We start from the raw sequence: 17,286 nt of genomic DNA on the forward strand, positions 1-17,286 counted from the left end.
CAAGATAGCATTCTGGATTTATAGGGGTCTTATGTGAATTTCATGGCACTGGATTGGGGGAAGGGGCCTCTTAGTCACATGGTCCTGGGGGTTGTATCAGCTGGCATTTGCTGAGATGTGGTCGATCTGGCATAAGTTAATGAATAACAACCCTGAGAGGTAGCTAGTATTACAACCATTTTACAGATGAGGAAGCTGAGGCTAAGAGAGATTAACTTGCTCAAGATCACAAAGTTAGTAAGTGAACCAGGAATCAATACCGTCCCCATTACTGTAGGCACTTAGGTAAATGAGTCTAGGATTCCAGAGAGAAGTTAAGGCTAGACTTGGGAGCACTGGGAGACTTCATGATATAGCTTCAGGGATGTGATCCTCCAAGGAGAGCATGTAAAGCGGGATGAGAAGAAGGCCGGGATCAGAATAGATGACAATCACTGGCCTGTGAAGGTCGGGGAGGACAAGGTCTACCTCACTGCTCCTGTCCAAGCTATCTTCTTCTTAGGGGAACTTTTAGGATGGCGAGGCAGCACTTCCACCATGCCTGCACCTATTCCAGCCAGGGCGTAACCATCGCTCAGGACACTCCATTTCTGTCCCAGGCTCCCCAACAGCCTGGCAGCAAGCCTGCGACCAACACTGGGTAGGAACTCAGTAAATGTGTCCAAAGAACCTGTGTTGCCAGAGATTTTCACACTTCTTAGGGCCAGGGAACCTGGGGCCCTCTAAAGTAGGAATGCAGAGTCCACACCCAGGTGGCAGAGGGAAGTGCGAGACTGCACTATAGGCGGTTCCCTAGGTGAGGAGGTTCAGTCTCCTGCCAGGTGTAGGGACGCGGGGCCTTCCTCCGATGACGGGCTTAGAGACCTCTCCCAGATACAGAGAGATGGTTTCCTCAGATGTGGAAATGCAGAGGCCTTGGCCTTTCTCGGATGTGGGGTGTACAACCCTTCTAGGTGTAGAAGGTGCAAGAAATCCCTACAAGAGGTTAGGCCTCGCCCCCTCCCCACCCCATCCCCTCTCCCGGGAAAGATCCAGGGCCAGCTACTCCTTCGGCCCTCCTCCCGCCCGGCGCCAGCCCGAGAGGCGGGCTGGTCTCCACCCCAGCGCACCACCAATGGTGCGGGAACCGGGGCTCGGCCCGCCAATTGAGTGGCGGCAGCGGCGCGGGGATGGCTCCGCCCCCCGGCCGCAGGCCGCCGGCCTTCAAAGAGGCGGGGCTCTTCGCTGTTTTTGCTGGCGGCCGAGCCCAGCCGAACGTAGCCGAGCTCAGCCGAGCCCAGCCGAACGCAGCCGAGCTCAGCCGAACCCCGCGCAGCTCCCGCCGCCGCCGCCCGAGCGCTGCCGAGCGAGGGAGCAGCCGCGGCCGCGGAGGAGGTGCGGCCCCAAGGGGAGGAGGTGCCTGCTCGCCGCAGACCGCCCGCGGCAGAGGCCGCCCCGGTCGCGCCGCGGCGGGAGCGGCCGGCGGAGGCTGCGCGGCCGAGGGGGAGGGCCGGGGGAGCGGACGTCGCCTTTGCTGGTCTCCCACCTCCCGCCGCCCCCCGCCCGCAGGCTCCCGAGCCTTAGTCGGCGCCGAGCATCCCGCTGCCCCGGACCCTCCCGCGGGCGCGCACCAGGCTCAACTCAGGTAAGAAGGGCCTCCTGCCACAGGCACGGGGGCCAAGAACATGCGACCCGAAGATGGAGATAAAGAGACAGAGACACACTGCCGCGGAGAGAGACGAACACAAAGACAGAGACACGGGAACCACCAAAAAGACCCCACGGAGAAGGGGAGAGGGATACGTCCATGGGAACAGTGGGGGATACAGCCTGGAAGAGAGAGACGGAGAGACACAGAGACTGATGTAGAGATACACAGAGACACCCTGGTAGAGAAACGAGACAGAGGAGACACACTCAGAGATGGGGACACACGGAGAGGCAGCCACACACACACAGAGGTGGGTGTGCAGAGGCACAGGCACACATCCAACGGAGGGACAGTGAGACATCAGACACACACACCTGACCCAGAGAGAGCCCCACATAGAGGCACAGAGCCTGCACATGCCTGCCAGGGCCTCCACAAAGTTCCCTCTGTGCAAGCTGGCGCCTCTGGAGGTCTCCTGGTCGGGCTGGCTGGAGTCCTGGGAGAGAGGAGGCGCCCAGGCCACACCAGAGCTGCTTACAACCCCCATCCTCTTGGGCGGGGGGCTGCCTGGATCCCACCCACCAACAGAGGGCTTTTGAGGGCTGCAAGCTTGGTGGGTAGGGCCAGGGCATGCCCACCAGGTCTAAGGAGAATGAGATGACGGCTGCCTACTTCAGCTTCCCCACGCTGGCTACACACTCATTCAGGTGCCCAGAACCAGGCCTGCGGATGGGGGTGCTGGCTCTGTGGGGTATTTAAGCCTGTTGGGACCCAAGGTCTTTCACCAGGGAGGCCAGAAATGTGGGAGGGAGGCTGTCTTCCCTACCTCTCTCCTCCTAGGCCTCACTCCACTCTCCCTCCTCACTACCCTCTCCTTTACTCTGTACCCCCAACAGGCTCAGGACTGCAGGTAGACATCTCCACTGCCCAGCAATCACTGAACGTGCAGACAGCACAGCCTCCTCGGAAGGCCGGCCATACCAGACTCCTGCCTCGGCATGGGCCTCGCCATCGAGGCAGCTCCACTGTCTGTGCTGGTCTGAGGGTGCTGCCCGTCATGGGGGCAGCCATCTCCCAGGGGGCCCTCATCGCCATCGTCTGCAACGGTCTCGTAGGCTTCTTGCTGCTGCTGCTCTGGGTCATCCTCTGCTGGGCCTGCCATTCTCGCTCTGCTGACGTTGACTCTCTCTCTGAATCAAGTCCCAACTCCAGCCCTGGCCCCTGTCCTGAGAAGGCCCCACCACCCCAGAAGCCCAGCCATGAAGGCAGCTACCTGCTGCAGCCCTGAAGGCCCCTGGCCTATCCTGGAGCCCAGGACCTAAGTCCACCTCACCTAGAGCCTGGAATTAGGATCCCAGAGTTCAGCCAGCCTGGGGGCCAGAACTCAAGAGTCTGCCTGCTTGGAGCTGGACCCAGTGGCCTAGAGTCTAGCAAGCCTGGCTCCAATAGGAGCTCAGTGGCCCTAAGGAGATGGGCCTGGGGTGGAGGCTTATGAGTTGGTGCTAGAGCCAGGGCCATCTGGACTATGCTCCATTCCAAGGGCCAAGGGTCAGGGGCTGGGTCCACTCTTTCCCTAGGCTGGGCACCTCTAGGCCCTGTAGGTTGGGGAAGCAAACTGGAACCCATGGCAATAATAGGAGGGTGTCCAGGCTGGGCCCCTCCCCTGGTCCTCCCACTGTTTGCTGGATAATAAATGGAACTATGGCTCTACCCTGAGATTTTCTTCTCTTCCTGAGGGCCCCGTGGTAGCAAAATTAAAGCTGTGGGGTGGGTTTTTAGACAAGTTTATTTGTGCAAAGTTAGAGGGGTAATGGTGGCTGAAGACCAAGTCCTGGAGTAAGGTGCTGGGACTTTAAGGAGCAGAATAAGAAGGGAAGATGCTGGGACCTGATCAGGAGTGGGGTCACATGCTGGGTGCTCAGGCTGGACTGGGTACCAGGGTCAAGCCCTAGGAGTACTGGATTCAAGCGATGGGACAGAGGGTGAGGCTGGGCCCTCAGGTCTTGATTTTCACTTCCCTCACCAGGTTCAGCAGTTTGTCCAGTTTCGCAATCTCCACAGCTGGGCCCTTCTGCACCTCCTGCCCCTTCTTTTCCTGGGGAGAGGGAAAGTATGCATGGGGGAGGAATGGTGGGTCCCCCATCTCCGGGTCCCAGCACCACCTCCTCTGCCCAGCCTGTCCAGCTGTGCCCTACCCCTCCCCTGCCCAATGAATTTTGGATCCCTGCCTCCCCTCTCCCTGACATGATCATTCCCCAACTCAGGTTAGGTGACACAGGGGCTCAGCTGACAGCCTGCAAAAAGGAGTCCAGCTCTGGCTTGGACATGGGGTCTCGATGCTTGTGGGAGTGGGAAAAGGCATCCATTCCCTGAACCTCAGGGGAACGGCCTTCCAGGTCAGGGAGATCCAGCTCTGTGAAGGCGGGGGGCTGACTGCTGGCACCATCCTTACCATGGGAAGGTCCCTGGCCCAGTCCTATCGAGGAGCTAATGGGTATGTGTTTGGGGAGGGAGGGGCTGTGGACAGAGCCTCAGGGGCCCTCACCTAGTCCTCTCACCTGATGCCCTCAGGTCAGGTTGGCAGTGGGTGCCATTTGGGGCGAGACCTGCTGTGTCAGACATACCCAGGGTTGGGAAGAGTGTCAAGAGACCCATAAGGGCAGAGGGAATAGTCCATGTGACTGCAGGTGTTGTTGGCTGAGGCTGTCCCTTAGAAGACCAGATGCTGAGTTTATGACCCATCACCCTGCCTGCAAAGCACTCTAATTCTTCCATTATGAGTTGGACAGTGGAGTGCCACGCACAGGTCCCGAGAACTCCTTGGCAGATCAGCACCAGTCCCACCCTCCCTACTGTCCAGGCTGGGGGGTGAGGGCTACGCTGGGGCAGGCTGGGCAGTTTCCATTTCCCCATTTCCTGCCTTCGCTCTGCTTCTGGGCCCCCATCCTCTCAGCCACCTGTGCCCACTGCTCACTGACACCTACCCCAGCCTTGCCTTGGTCTGGCCAGGGCTGTAAAGGGGATGGGGCAGGGGTGAGTGCAGGGCCAATAGGCCCCTCCCTGGCTCCCTTTTGGCTGCTGACACCATGTGGAGCTCAGATTTCCCCCTGGTGTGATGCTGTACCTGCTCCCAAATTTTCTCCCCTATGCCCTTGCAGCTCAGTGCCTTTTTGCCACTACCTAGCTCACCTCTACCCTCTCCAAGCAGAGGACAAAAAGCTCTTTTTCTCTCTCTTTCCTCTCTCCTTCCTAAATTAAACTTGGGTTCTCTTCTTGGCTTCACCCCATCCCCCGGGAGTTAGGGGACCTGGTTTTAGTTGCAGCTCTGTCATTAACTCCCTATATGACTTTGGGCAAGGCCTTTGCCTTTCTGAGCTTCAGTTTCCCATCGAAACTGAAGACAGTCTTTGGCCTTGGACACTTTGGGCTCTTGACACCCATCATGGGAACTCCCTGGGCAGGGAGGTCCAGACCTTTGTGGGGAAGCCCTTTGGAAAGGGCAGGGAGTCTGCAGCTCACAGAGGAAGGGCAGTAGGGATACCCAGAGGATTTCGTTTTGCATGAATCACTTGACTGATAGGGTCAGATGGCAATTTCACGGGAACTTCTAATCCATTCAAGTACCCACCAACCCCCACCCATCCCTGCTCAGGTCCTCAGAGACATAGGCCCCCAGATACACAGAACCCAGCTCTCCTAGCCATGACTGACCCTTCTCTGAGGGGAACTGAAACTGTGGGAGATCCTTACCTCCCTGATCAGAGTGGGCAGGGCAGGCTCCCACCCATGTCTACCACCCTCATGGTGTCATGGCTGTACTCCTCCCCCTAAGAACCACCATCATCCCTCCTGGAGGGTTGTCCAACTCTGCCAGCTTCAACCTGGGTCTCTCTCCTCAGAAAATTAAGAACACATTTTATCTATTCCACAAATTATGCTGCCTCCTTCCTCTTCCTTGAGGCCAACTAGCTGGGCTCAGCAAAGAGATTCAGACCACGCCTGACTCCCTCCCTCCCCTCAAGCCCACCGCAGCCTCTGGGCCACAGCTGCAGGCGCTTAGCAGCCTTCTGAGTATTTATAGCCAAGTCCGCCCCCTCCCTCAGCTGGCTACAATTACAGGGCCGGCCACACTCCCAGCCCTTGCCTCCCTGGCCATGGTGGGGAACAGACCAAGCCAGCACCAGAGGGATGGTGCAGCAGTCCCTTCCTTGGTAGGAGCACAGTGCAGGGAAGTCAGTAGTCGAAAGACACAGGCCACTGCCTCAAACTTCAGTAAATGCCTCAAATTGCCAGGAGGGATGGTCATCAGGGCAAGCTGGCCCAGTCCTGATCCTGGCCCAGAACCTGGCAAAAAGCAAAGAGCCATCTCTACTCTTAGCACACAAATGGGCAGGACCGAGCTCTGGGTTCTTTTGTTTGTTTGTTTTTTGAGACGGAGTCTCGCTCTGTCGCCCAGGCAGGCTGGAGTGCAGTGGCGCGATCTCAGCTCAATGCAAGCTCCGCCTCCCAGGTTCACGCCGTTCTCCTGCCTCAGCCTCCCGAGTAGCTGGGACTACAGGCGCCCGCCATCACGCCTGGTCAATTTTTTGTAATTTTAGTAGAGACGGGGTTTCACCATGTTCGCCAGGATGGTCTTGATCTCCTGACTTCGTGATCCACCTGCCTTGGCCTCCCAAAGTGCTGGGATTACAGGCGTGAGCCACCGCGCCCAGCCCCAGCTCTGGGTTCTTGGGCTCAGGATTCTAAGGCCTGGGCTGCAAAGCCCAGGTTCATAAGTCTGGATCTGGACTCAGATCTAGACTTTAAGGTCATCGCTCTGGGCTCCAGACCTGTATTTGGGGACCTTAGGCTCTGGGCAGGGTCTCCTCATCACTGGATACCCTAGAAACAGGAACCAGAGCTCAGAAGGAGGGCTGCATAGCTGCTGACCTAGCTACCCTCCTCACAGCTCATTTCCTTCCTTTCTGTGTAGACCCACAGCTCCCAGCTCAGGGACCACTGGGGTTGAAGCCCTGTGAAAGCCCAGCCAATGAGGCAGTGGCTCAGCCCCAAGCCCCCTGCCTGGGTGACCTGTCCTACCCACAGCATTTCCACTGGGAAGAAATCAATGATACCTCCACATTTGCCTCCACAGGCTTCAGATCCACCTGCTCACTGGATGTCTCCACCTGGGAGAGTCACCTGGGGCCCCACAGGTAACTCAAATGCAGCATGTCAAACTGCTATTTTCTCACAAACCTCCTGCTTCTACTGTGAGCCTCATTCAGGCAATGACACCATCCTTACCCTGAGTCTCCCAAGCCAGAAACTGGGGGGTCACCCCGGCTCCTCCCTTCTGTCATCCCCACCCTCCTGGAGACTTTATCTCTTGCAGCAGCCCAAAGTCCCAGAGCCTGTACCTTTGGCATCTTGCGCAAATTGGGTGAGAGCTTGAGGCAGATGATGTGCCCACGGTCATCGCCCACAATGATGATGGGGTGGATGGGATTGAACTGCACGTGGGTGATCTTGTTCTTCTTTTTGGCCGCCACAGGCTGGTTGCAGATGGCCTCATACTTGTTGATGGCCAAGTCAAACACATGGGCCTGTGAAGAGGTCAGTGTCAGCACACTCAGGGGTAAGAAGCCTGTCTTCCACCTCAGAGGAATCAGTCCCTGGACTTTCTGGGGAAAGACTGTAGAAGGCTAATGGCTACAGCACACTGGAGCTGGAGGTGGAGGGAGGGGGAATTCTGTGTCTCTGTCTGTTTTTCCTATGGTTGAAAGAGTGAGAATAAAAAAGTTTAGGAGAAATTTTAAATCTATGGAGAATTAACAATAATAGCAGCTATAGGCTGGGAGTGGTGGCTCACTGATGCCTGTAATCCCAGCACTTTGGGAGGCCAAGGTGGGTGGATCACCTGAGGTCAGGAGTTCGAGACCAGGCTGGCCAACATGGTGAAACCCTGTCTCTATCAGAAATACAAAAAATTAGCTGAGCATGGTGGCCCATGCCTGTAGTTCCAGCTACTAGGGAGGCTGAGATGGGAGAATCACTTGAACCTGGGAGGCAGAGGTTACAGTGAGCCAAGATGGAGCCACTGTACTCCAGCCTGGGCAACAGTGAGATCTTGTCTCAAAAAAAAGAAAGAAAAAAGAAAAGAAAATAGCAGCTACCATTTGTTGAACACTTACTATGTACTGGACTCTGGGCAAGCACATCACACGGTTGCATCATCTCATTATGCTCCTCACAACCACTCTACAAGTAGTTCTGTCACTATCTTCATTTTATAACAGAGGAGTTAGAGGCTAACTTGCTAGTAAGTGGCAGAGCCAGGGCTTACACCAGTTAATATATGTAAAGTGCAAAGGCAGTGCTTGACATACCAGTGCTCAATCAATGTTGGATGCTACCTTCACCACACCCTTAGACCAAACAGCTACCAACTCTCGCCTGGACAACTGTGGTAGCCTCTTAACTGGTCTCCCCACTTCCACTCTTGCCTTGCTACAATCCATCCTCCATACAGCGGCAGGCTTACCTTTAAAACACTTAAAATCCTCCCACAGTCTCCCTTGGCACTATAAATAAAATCCAGATCCCTCATTCTAGCCCACCTCCCCACTCTCACCTCATGTTCTCGCCCCTTGCTATACCCTAGCCACACTTGCCTTCCTGTTCCTTAAACCCCAAGCTGGTTCCCACCTCAGGGCGTCTGCCCCAGCTGCTCCCTCACCAAGGGCTACTCCCCTGCCCTATCTCCACATGGCTGCCTCCTTCTTGCTAGTGAACTCTCAGCGGGAGTGTCCCCTCTTCAAAGAAGCCTTTCCTGACCGCTGTATCCAAGAGACCACCCAGTCTTTTCTTTTATCTCTTTCTTTTTCGTTGCCTGGTCTCTATGAACCTATCTTTCTTCTGTTAATATAGCAACTTTATTGAGATATAATTCACATAACTATAAAATTCACTCATGTAAAGTATAAAATTCTTGGTGTTAGTATATTCACAGTTATGCAACCTTCGCTACAACCGATTTTAGAACATTTTCACCACCCTAGGCCACACAAATTGACTTTCCATCTCTACACATTTGCCTGTTTTGGATGTATTATATAAATGGAATTATACAGTATGTGATCTTTTGTGACTGGCTTTTTACACTAAGCATGTTGTCAAGGTTCCTCTATGTTGTAGCATGTATCAGCACATCATTCTTTGTCCTTGCTGACATAATCCCCAAGGAGAGACTATATTTTGTTTATCCATTCAGCAGTTGATGGACACTGGGCTGTTGCCACTCTTAATGTTATGAGTAATGCTGCCATGAACATTTATGTTTATATATTACAGTCTTTTATTAATAATTCTCTGCCTAGCACTTAACACTGGGAATTTTGTTGTTGCTCTTTGTATCTTTCCCTTCACTAGAACAGAAGCCCCACAAGAGCAGGTATCTAAGTCCAGCCTGGAGCTGGGCACCATCGTTGGCCCTTAGTAGTCATCTGTTCCAGGAAGAGATGACTGATGGACTTGAGGATGGTGCCTTCGTCGCTGCATTATTTCCTTGGGGCAGCCAGTGCTTCTCAGTTTATATCAAAGCCCATAGGGAAAATGGGTTTGCATCCAAGAATATGCTTACAAGATGTTTGTTTCTGAGCTCTCACCAATTCTCAGTGTTGAATAGCCCCCTCCCATTCCACCCCACTGAAGTTCCCTCAGAATCAGCTTGCACACTTCCAGGGATGGAGACTTCACTACCTTATAGACACTCTTCAGTCACTGATCAACTCTGGCTCATACATTTTTCCTTAGATGGAGCCGGCTCCTGCTACCCTGTAGCTCCCCACCATAGAGCAGAGGAAATAACTGCTTGATGGCATCTCATCCCCCAGAGTGCTTTCTCCTCCAAGGTGAACAGCCCCGTTCCCTCCCTGAGGCCTCATGGGATGAATGATTCCTCTTTCAGCTGTACCCTGGATGGCTTGCCCCTTGAGAATACACAGTCCTTATGTCCCACCTTCTCCTTCCTGACCTAGGCATGGGGTGGGTTGTCCATCAGGAAGCCCCTGAGCTACCACACCTGATCTCCAGTAGGGACTCAGTGAGGTCAGGACACTGGCACTCACCTTCCCATCTGTGGTGACTGCTGCGAACACAGTAGAAGAGTATGGTGCCCAGGCCACATCACCCACGGCTGAGTTCAGGTCATAGATGAACATCGGGGTCCTGCAGAGGTGGAGGGTGGAAAGCCCATGGCACAGAGGGCTCACAGTGCCATAGCCCAGGGGAGGGCCCAGGACAGGGCCAGGAACAGGCCCCTCACTTGATGGTGTGGTCCCAGATCTTCACTGTCCAGTCGGAGCTGCAGGACATGAAGACCTTGGTGTGGTATGGGTTCCAGGACACAGCGTCCACTGCCATGTTGTGGGCATCATAGGTGTCGAGGAATTGGCTGGAGTAGGATTTAGAGCACTGGTGTGGGAGGGAACGGGGGTCAGAAGTGAGAGAAAGGTCAGCAGCCACCACTTCCCTGGGGGCCTGGAGGATCAGCGCCTTAGACTCCTCTCCTGTCCTTACACCACATCGCATCCCAGCTGAACTGGGGCCAAGCTCCTGGCTGCCCTTCCCACCCTCAGCACACCCTGGGGGAAAGGAAGGGCTTGAGGATCTGGGGGTTCAGGATGGGCAGGGGAGCCTTCCTGCAGGATGAAGGAAAGGGCTGTAGTGCCCTGCCCCCAGAGGATTCCAGGCCAGACAGAAAAAGCCTTCTCTCCTTAAGAGAGGGCAGAGCAGGTCTCAGGCCCTGGGTGAGGTGTGGTCTGGCATTCATCCAGGCCAAGGCCTGTGGACAGAGAGAGCCCTGGGTCCACCTGCAGCCCAGACATCATCCTTGCAACAGTGATAACATCCCACGTTGTCCAGGCAAGAGCAGGTGCAGAGCCAGAAGCTGACTTGGATCTCCAGATATCCTATTCAGTTTTTTGCCCTGACCAGCGTGCCCCTTTCTCCCTCCCTCCAGGAGACAGCGTGACTGAGTAGTCTCTCGTTACTCTGGCCTCTCTTGGGCTGCCAGTGGGAGGGGTGAAGAGGGGGTGGGGACTTCTTTTGCATTCAGACCAGCTCTGGCTAGGCCTCAGGGGCTCCCAAGAGGCTGCCTGTAATTAACATTCTGAGTCTCTGAGCCTAAGAAAAGCTTGCAGCAGAGCTATTTCTGGATGGATGGAGGTTCAGAAGGACGTTCATCTACTACCACTGAGACCTTGTAGAAACTGACCATGAGGTTCCATCCTGCTGGCTGGGATGTACCCAGTATTCAGAGATAATTCTGGCCTTCAAAGCTCAGCTCAAGTACAAATTTCCAGGAAGTTTTCCCAAAATGTTCTAACTCCTCTGACTAGAATTCCCCCTTCTACCTCAACTCCCAGGAAGGGAAGGAGGGCCCGGAGGAAAAGATGCTGGGCTGGGCTAAAGTCACCCTCTAGATTTTCCATCCCCTTTCCTGCATTTAGGCCTTATTCTTGTCACCCAAGCAGGTCAAGAAATACATTCGCTTCCCTCTAGAGTCCTTCTAGAACTGACGGGAACTAAAATCCATCAAAATAGGATCTGTTGAGAACTCTAAGCTCCCCAGGTGCTCAGGCCTAAGTGGCCCTCTACGGAGCTGGCACAGGGCAGCCTCACCTTGTAGATTTTTCCCTCCTCTGTGCCCACTAGGAACATGTAGTCAATCTCTTTGTGGAAGTCAAAGGCAGTGCCACAACCTTGGGAGAAGAGGGAGGGGCAGGCTTAGCCCAATTCCAAGAGGGAGGCTCCCAGCGCCTCCCCTACACAGCAGAGGAACTCAGCCCAGGCACTCTCAGTGCAGGACTCAGCGCAGGACAGACTGAACTTGGGTCCCTGTAAGGGCTGGGACCAGGCCAGGCAAACAGAAACCAGCCCTCTGGCCTGCTTGTCCCAGGCAGTTAGGATTCTGCAAACGGCCAGGGGTTCTGCAGACAGGAATGGGGGCCTGGGTAAACAAGTCAGGGATTGAGTTAAACAGGGTCAGGGTCAGGGTAAACAGGGACAGGGTCTGCAAACAGGGACATGGTCTGTGCCAACAGGGATATAGTCTGCATAAACAGGGTAGGAATTGAGTAAATAGGGACAGGATCTGGGTAAACAGGGGCCTGATCTGCATAAACAGGGCTGGATCTGCATAACAGCACCTGATCTGCATAAACAGGAACAGGGTCTGCAAACACAGGGATGGGAACTGCATAAACAGGGAGGGTCTACAAACAGCCAAGGGCTCAGCAGACTGGGCCAGGCCTTCCTATTACCTCCTGTTGGCTCTGGCACAGGTTGGGGAGGGAGCACTCAGTCAGGGAAAGGACCATTGTCACTGACCCTCACTGGGCCTGAATGTTCTGGCCAGGCCTGGAGGTGAGGGGACTGGGGCTCCTACCCACTGTGTGTAGCTGCAACCCCTCAGGAACTTCCGTGGTGCTGCCTTCCACCTTCAGCTTGATGACATCTACGTGAACCAGCTCGCTCTGTAGCCACAGACAGAGGGATGTGGGGGGAGGGCACATGGGTTGGGTTAGATGAGCAAGGCTGGGGGGTGCCCTTTGCTATTTAGCTTCCCGCCTCCCCAATCATCCCAGCATGACCCTCTCTGGGAAACAGGCACCTTCACGAGAGTCCAAGACACAATCCTGCCGTCAGATGACACAGAGAAGAAGTTAAGGTTTTGGTCCATGTCATCCTTCTGCCACTTGACCTGAAACATCCCAAAACGTGAGCTCTGGGACCCTGCTAGGGTGTTGAGTTAGGGCTGTAAGCAGAGCAGGACACCCCCAAGCACCCATCTGAGGCCCAGAAGCAAGTTCTGGGAGCCCATTTCCCAGAATCCCATGATTGGTCCTTTCTCCCTCCTTCCATCCATCTCTGCCTCTCATTCCTTTCTCATTCCTTTCTTGACCATCCTGGAGCAATAGTGCCAGTCAAAGCATTGCCTTAATTTACTGGCTTGGCAGTGGAGGTACCCAGACCCTCCCTGGGTTGGGTTCCAGGAGCTCCACTATGGGGAGAAGGCAGTGGCTATGGGTTCAACTACCTTACATAAATAAACATGGCCTGGAAAGAACAGGGCCCATCAACCAGTTTCCTGTTTATAAAACAGGAGTCATAATAGCATAGGTTTTTTGTGAGAAATAAATGAGATAATATATGTGAAGCCCTTACGTCAGAACATTGCACATATGAAGTATTTGATACATGTTAGCTAATGTCCTCATTATTACCATCATCCTGGGGATCTGGGTGCCAAGGTTCTGCAGGGGCCTTTCCCTGCTTGCTTGTGGCGGGTGAACAGGAGCAGGCCCCTGTCTCCTGCTCACCTCTTCCAGGCTTGGCCTTTCTCTGGGAAGTGTCTCCTCTGTTCCCACCTTTCCTTTGCTACTAACTCCTGCTCCCAGAACTTTGCTCCCAGTCCCAGATTTGACTTGCATTTCTCCAACTGCAAATCGGGGTTAATTATCCTGCCCCACCCATCTTCTCAGGGCTGGAAGCAAACATATGGGAAAGTGTTTTGGAGACAGAGCTGTTGTCTTATGAAGATGACACGCTTGAGACTCAAGTTTCTGTTGCCAGATGTGGAGGCCTGGCCACGCCATGTCCCAGAGAGCTGGGGTGGGGCTGGGTGCCCAGAGTTTTCCGTTCTCTGGCTCCCTCCAGACTGCCTATGCTGGGACCACCGTCCTGTCGCCTCCCATGGTCACAAGCAGAGGACCAGTGAGGGAGGCCAAGAACCCAGTACTGTTGCCTGTAACTGCAGCTGTCACCAGGGTTGTTGGGGGCTGGAGGGAAGTGGAGAATGGGTTGTCATTCCCCAGCCAGCCTGAGGCCTGGTGGGTGGGAGCTTCAGAAAGGCAGGCTGAATCTGTCTTGGTCTGTCCAGGGAGCTGGCTCTTTTGCACTTTCACTGGACTGAGAGCGCCACAGAGCCTGTGAAGCATAAGTCAGAGCCAGCCATAATATTGAGACCGCTTCCCCTTCTGTGCAAAGGTGGTCCCTTTAAAGGGGGGAGGGGACTAGGGGTGTCAAAGGCCAGGCTGTAAGAGGCGCTAGGGAGCTGCAAAGGGAAGTGTTTAATGAGCAGACGCCAGCACCGCATGGAAATTGTATTTCACACCCCACTTAGCAGCCCGATGCCCAGTGGGGGGTGGTGTGTGTGTATTTGCAAGTGACTGTGTATATGTGTGTGTGCAAGTCACACACATGCTCCTGGGGTGTAGGTGAGCCGGTAGGAATAAAGCAAAAGAGGGAGAGTGGTAAGTGAGGTTAAGAGAATGAATGAATTCCCAGGGACCAGGTGGTAGGGAGGAGCTGGAGCCTGCTTCACTGATTTATTCTCTTCTGCCTTATTTGCTTAGGGCAGACCTGCTTGACCCTAGTCTCTTGTTTGTACATCCTTCCTGCCTCCTTCCCCAGAATTGCACCAGCACACACACACACACACACACACACACACACACACACACACACCCACCCACCCACAGAGTGTTGCTGGTTGAAGCTTCACAGTAGGGCCTGCACAGAGCTGGCTACTCAGGCAGGTTCCCTGGAGAAGAAGCCTGTGCTGTGGGACAGGAGCCCAATCTTCTTAGAACAGACAGTCCTCTCCTTGGCTCCAAAACCTTCTGTGGCTCACCACTGCCAACAGAACAAACTCCTTCTGCCTCAGCCTGGCATTTGAGATCTAACACAACCTCTCTGGCCTCCCCTAAATATCTCTGACACAGTATCTCTGACACAGTCCTGTTAAGAGGGACTTAGACTCTGATGTCTCTGACATCTCATTCAGCAGCCTGGCTCTCCTTCAAGCTCCATGCTCTTATAGCCAACTGCCTGGAGGATGCCTCCCTCTGGGTGTCCCTTGGGTTTCTTGTATTGGTTTCTGGCCAAACCTGTGTTTCTTCTGCCATTTCTCACTTCTATGGATAGCCTACTAAGCAACTCAAACCCAGGCAGCATGAATTCTTCCCTTTCCCCATATCTAATCAATCATTTCCTTCTGTTGATTTTACTACCCCACCAGCTCTTAACCCTGTCTTCTCATTTCTGTCTCCACTGCCCCTGCCCTAGCTCAGGCTTCAAAATCACTCATGCTGCAGCCAGAGTATCTTTCCAAGAGACAAACATGACTGTGTTACTCCTCTGCCCCAAACTCTCTGATGGTTGGGCAGCAATTTTGAAACTATGCTCAGGGGGTAGAGGGAGTGAAAATAGGGGACCCTTAAGCAAGCAGGGCCCGGGTCCTACTCGAGCACCACTCTCATCTTTTTAATATATAGGGCTTCTGCATGAACACTTTGCTTGAAACCACGGACGTACACTGTCCAAGCATCTTAATTTAATAGATAAGCGCAGGGTGCTTCAAATGATGTGTCACTTCCCAACAGGCTACTCTGCTTGGTGCCCCATGTCATTGCACATGTGATCCCTTTGTACCTTCTTCATCTCACTAACTCTTTCTCCTCCCTCACAATCCAGCTCAGGTGTTGCTTCCTCTAGAAAGACCTGCCCAACCCTCCACCCCCGGTCCCCGCCCAGGACAATGTGGGTGCCCCTCCTTGCACACTTCTACTTTAGCACTTAGCATACTGCCCTGCCCTGGTCAGCCTGTGGCTGTGGTTATCTCCCCAGTAGGAACTCCAGAGATCAACCAGAGGAGCACACCGGGAGGAGTTACTGAATGTATGAATGAGTAAGTGAATGAATGAGGGAGGAAGGAATGAGAAGAAAAGAAGAGAACAGGATGTGAGTAAACAGGTGAGAGACAGGCGGGTCCTGCCCATGTCACATGCCATGATTCTATACAAGAACCTGAGTCTTCCATTTTGCAAAGTCAGCAGCCCTGTTTTCCTGGCAGGATAGCAGAGCAGAAGGCTTCCCTGTCCCCTGAGTTCCTGTCTTCCTGGGACCTGCTCAGTGAAAGCAATAATGTTCTTTACAATGCCCCATTTTCCCTGCAATCTGCTATTTGATTTCCAGGACATAGCAGAGTAGGAGTAGGGTGGTTGGCTTGGGCCTCTGCCCTTCTGCTTGGCTTGAGGAAGGAGAGTGGTCAGGCCAACCAGAGATGCTCTGCACTTGGCCCTGGGCTGAGCTAGGAAAGCAGGGGCAGGGCTGGGCCTGGTATGGTCAAGACAAGCCTTTTTCCCTCTCCATGAGTTTTAAAGTTTCTACAGAGATCCTCCCCCAGTCTAGAGACCTACATGTGTCTGGAAGGCCTGGTGATGAATTGGGAGGTGGACTTTTTGGTGGAGAAAACTCCTGAGGCTGCAACCTCTGGTCTCTGCTTTGTTGGAGAGTAGCTGGGGAGGGTGTATGGCAGGAGGAGATGCCTCCCTCCCACCCTCTGCCCCAGGCTCTGGGTAAAGGATAAAGCTGAGAGGGCACCATTGCCCCTGTGCCTGGGCAGTCCTCCCTCTGCTCAGGCCTGTCAGTGCTGGGGAAGGTGTCCACATGTCTCAGGGAGCTCAGGGCCATAAGAGGCAGGAGTGCAGAGCTTGCCTGCAGACTCTCAGGGCAGGAGGGAATCAAAAGAAGAGAAGACAGAGTCCCAGTGCTGCCTGATGAGCCCAGAGACCTTGAGCAACTTAAGGCAGAAATTCATCCTTAGGTCCTCCCAGACCTGCCCATGGAAAAAGAGTACACAGCCTTTGAAGGAAGGGGACCTTTGGGATACAATAAAGAAGGGCCCGCAACGCCACAACTAAGAGACCCTCTGAGAGTGAAACTGAAATCTACTCCCCGTGGAATATGATGGGAAACACAGTCAGGGTGAAATGCAGCCCCAATGTCCAGGTAATGGTTCCAGGCTGGTATCAGACTTCTGCAGAGGCCCCACCTACCACTCTAGGCATGTCTGGAGAAGAGGGGGTGCTACAGAGAGGCTCAGGGGCAGACCTGCCTACCAGGCCTTACAGTCCCACCCAAGGGCAGGCAACCAGCAGCAGCCACCCCTGCCTGGGAGTTTCCCCAAATCTAGCCCAGATGGCAGAGGAAAGCCCTGTGGGGAGTTGAGGAAGCTTGTAGACAAGGACCTGGTCTTTAACATACATTGACCCTTGACCAACGTGACTTTGAACTACATGGGTTCAACTATGCACAGGTTTTCTTCTGCCCCTGCCATCCCTGAGACAGCAAGACCAACCCCTCCTCTTCCTTCTCTTCAGCCTCCTCAGTGTGAAGATGATGAGGAAGAAGACCTTTGTGATGATCCACTTACATTTAATGAACAATAAATATTTTTTCTTCCTTATGATTTTCCTAATAACATATTTTCTTTTCTCTACTTGCCCAATTATAAGGATACAGTATATAAAATATACATAACACACAATATATGTATCATTTGACTGTTGTCAGTAAGGCTTCTGGTCAAAAGTGAGCTATTAGTAGTTACGTTTTTGAAGACTCCAAAGTTATACACAGATTTTTGACTGTGTGGGGGTCAGTGTCCCTCATTCCCACATTGTCCAAAGGCCCACTGTACTCAGCTGGGGCCTATCAGGCCCTGGAGGCTTCCAGCTGTGTCTTCTGAGTTACTGATCGCCACATCCAAGAGACCCTCTGCAAACAGATGGGGCCCGGGCCCCAGCTCTCACTGGAGACCCTCTTGCCTC

The 17,286-nt window shown here is 53.9% G+C and overlaps 2 protein-coding genes across 3 annotated transcripts in view; one reads left to right on the top strand and one right to left on the bottom strand.

The window, feature by feature from the left end:
• The first annotated feature begins 1,297 nt into the window (after positions 1–1,297).
• On the top strand, positions 1,298–3,341 carry ENHO (energy homeostasis associated). Its single transcript, XM_050760872.1, has 2 exons — positions 1,298–1,624; positions 2,527–3,341. The coding sequence occupies exon 2, from the start codon at positions 2,688–2,690 to the stop codon at positions 2,916–2,918; it is 231 nt and encodes a 76-aa protein (XP_050616829.1). The 5' UTR covers positions 1,298–1,624; positions 2,527–2,687; the 3' UTR covers positions 2,919–3,341.
• A 57-nt stretch (positions 3,342–3,398) lies between these two features.
• The window catches only part of DNAI1 (dynein axonemal intermediate chain 1), a 66,416-nt gene continuing 52,528 nt past the window's right edge, over positions 3,399–17,286 (bottom strand). For both annotated transcript variants that reach the window (XM_050760761.1, XM_050760760.1), the window contains 7 exons: positions 12,285–12,374; positions 12,060–12,147; positions 11,294–11,373; positions 9,936–10,084; positions 9,739–9,838; positions 7,030–7,215; positions 3,399–3,725 (listed from right to left, as the gene is read on the bottom strand). In XM_050760761.1, the coding sequence (XP_050616718.1) occupies positions 3,627–3,725; positions 7,030–7,215; positions 9,739–9,838; positions 9,936–10,084; positions 11,294–11,373; positions 12,060–12,147; positions 12,285–12,374 (792 nt within the window). In that variant the 3' untranslated portion in view covers positions 3,399–3,626. The remainder of the gene's footprint in view (positions 3,726–7,029; positions 7,216–9,738; positions 9,839–9,935; positions 10,085–11,293; positions 11,374–12,059; positions 12,148–12,284; positions 12,375–17,286) is intronic.

The sequence above is a fragment of the Macaca thibetana genome, chromosome 15 (assembly GCF_024542745.1).
Source record: "Macaca thibetana thibetana isolate TM-01 chromosome 15, ASM2454274v1, whole genome shotgun sequence".
Lineage (NCBI taxonomy): Eukaryota > Metazoa > Chordata > Mammalia > Primates > Cercopithecidae > Macaca > Macaca thibetana.